The sequence below is a fragment of the Sinocyclocheilus rhinocerous genome, unplaced genomic scaffold, assembly GCF_001515625.1.
Source record: "Sinocyclocheilus rhinocerous isolate Xijiao unplaced genomic scaffold, SAMN03320098_v1.1 scaffold513, whole genome shotgun sequence".
In the NCBI taxonomy this organism is placed as follows: Eukaryota; Metazoa; Chordata; class Actinopteri; order Cypriniformes; family Cyprinidae; genus Sinocyclocheilus; species Sinocyclocheilus rhinocerous.
In genome coordinates, this window is record NW_015656019.1 from 139,775 (window position 1) to 141,340 (window position 1,566).

Genomic DNA, 1,566 nt, shown 5'->3' on the forward strand with positions numbered 1-1,566 from the left:
ATATATATATATATATATATTAAAAAATACCTTGCTACGTGTACTGCGTTAGGCTAACCGAGACTTGTCATTTGCACTTACATTTTGTTAGTTTTGATTGCTTCTATTGTCCTCATTTGTAAGTCGCTTTGGATAAAAGCGTCTGCAAAATGACTAAATGTAAATGTAGAGCTAACAACTTCAGGGTCGCGGGTTTTGTAGTTAAACAAGTTTGTTTATCAGAGCTGCCAAGCAAAGCTGTCCTTGTTTTCTGTTCATTAAGTAGTATGCACACAGAACAAACACACACACTGACACAGTAGCAGTAATCAGTCTGACCAGCTGATCGCATGTGACATACAGCCTGCAGTGACACCGGTCAACCTCATTACTGATGGCAGGGTGAAAAATACAGACACACATTTATTTCCAAGAGGTTTAGGCCAGACCAAGAGCTAGACCATTAAATGCTGCTATTATGTGTTCTGAGTCGTAGATGAGAGCACACGTCAATTCCAGATATTTTCTGTTCCGAAAATACCTGGACAATATCCTTCACTTCATCATGCCTAAAACAATCATCCCGCTTTACACAATGGTAAGAGCCTTTTTGTGTTCTATCATCTTGTTTTTCGTTGTTCACTAATTCATATGCCTGATTACTTGCCTCTTAGTTCACATTCACCAGAACACGGTACCATGAAACGGTGAAGCACTGGCATTGGCAAAATAAGGTGAAGACAAACCTGTATGTTTGAAAGTGCTTGAGAGCAACGTTTGGCTGATAAATGACCCGTACCAGTGTAAAATCAGGAACCATGAGAGGCTAAAAACAAAGTGTTTTAAAATGGCTCTTTCATTCTGAGCTATCAACAAAACATTATTTCACATGAAGATTCATTCGTCTTATGATCATAATAGCACATTTCAAACTGATGGTAGAAAAATATTAAAATTTAAAAAAAAAAAAATTAAATTAGAAACTTCAAAATGTCCTGCTGTAGTTCAGGAACTAATCAAAGCGTGTTTCCAGCACTGAAACCAATGAGCTGATTGTAAAAAATAAGTACTTGTCTTGCTGGTCTTTTGCAGGTGATCACTCAAGGTCTGTGGCTGTGTGGTGTTGTGTCGGCTGCAGGAGGGACGTATGTCTTGGTCAGATACTCTCACAAACTCCCCAGCATCTCTGCAGAGCACCTGTGGACCCGTATACTTGCTTTCTGAACTGTGCACAGGACATGCTATGTTGTTGTTTTAGTAGCCTTATCATGCTATTGCCTTGCAAAGGACGAACTCCCAAAGATGTTTCATGGATCTGTACTATACCAAAACTGAAGTCTTGTTCAATACAAGTTAAGCTCTGCATTTTGTGGCATGGTGTTGATTAGCAAAAAAAAAAACAAAAAAAAAAAACTGCATTCAAGTGTACATTTTACCAGCTCATGTTTTCAAGCACCATGCTCTACTACTTGAGTTACAGGAATGACAACTTGTTTGAATTATTCTGTAAAAACATTTAGTATTTGAGTTCTGAAAGTTGTCTAAATTGTCTTTTTTTTTTTTAAGTGGGAATACTTCTCGAAGTAT

At 37.7% G+C, this 1,566-nt stretch overlaps 1 protein-coding gene across 1 annotated transcript in view; it reads left to right on the top strand.

Moving 5' to 3' along the window:
* Positions 1-1,359, top strand: part of LOC107719221 (kynurenine 3-monooxygenase-like) — a 7,665-nt gene extending 6,306 nt beyond the window's left edge. The window contains exons 6-8 of the mRNA XM_016526596.1: positions 476-577; positions 654-713; positions 1,072-1,359. Coding sequence (XP_016382082.1) covers positions 476-577; positions 654-713; positions 1,072-1,203 — 294 coding nt within the window. The 3' untranslated portion in view covers positions 1,204-1,359. The remainder of the gene's footprint in view (positions 1-475; positions 578-653; positions 714-1,071) is intronic.
* Positions 1,360-1,566: the final 207 nt, after the last annotated feature.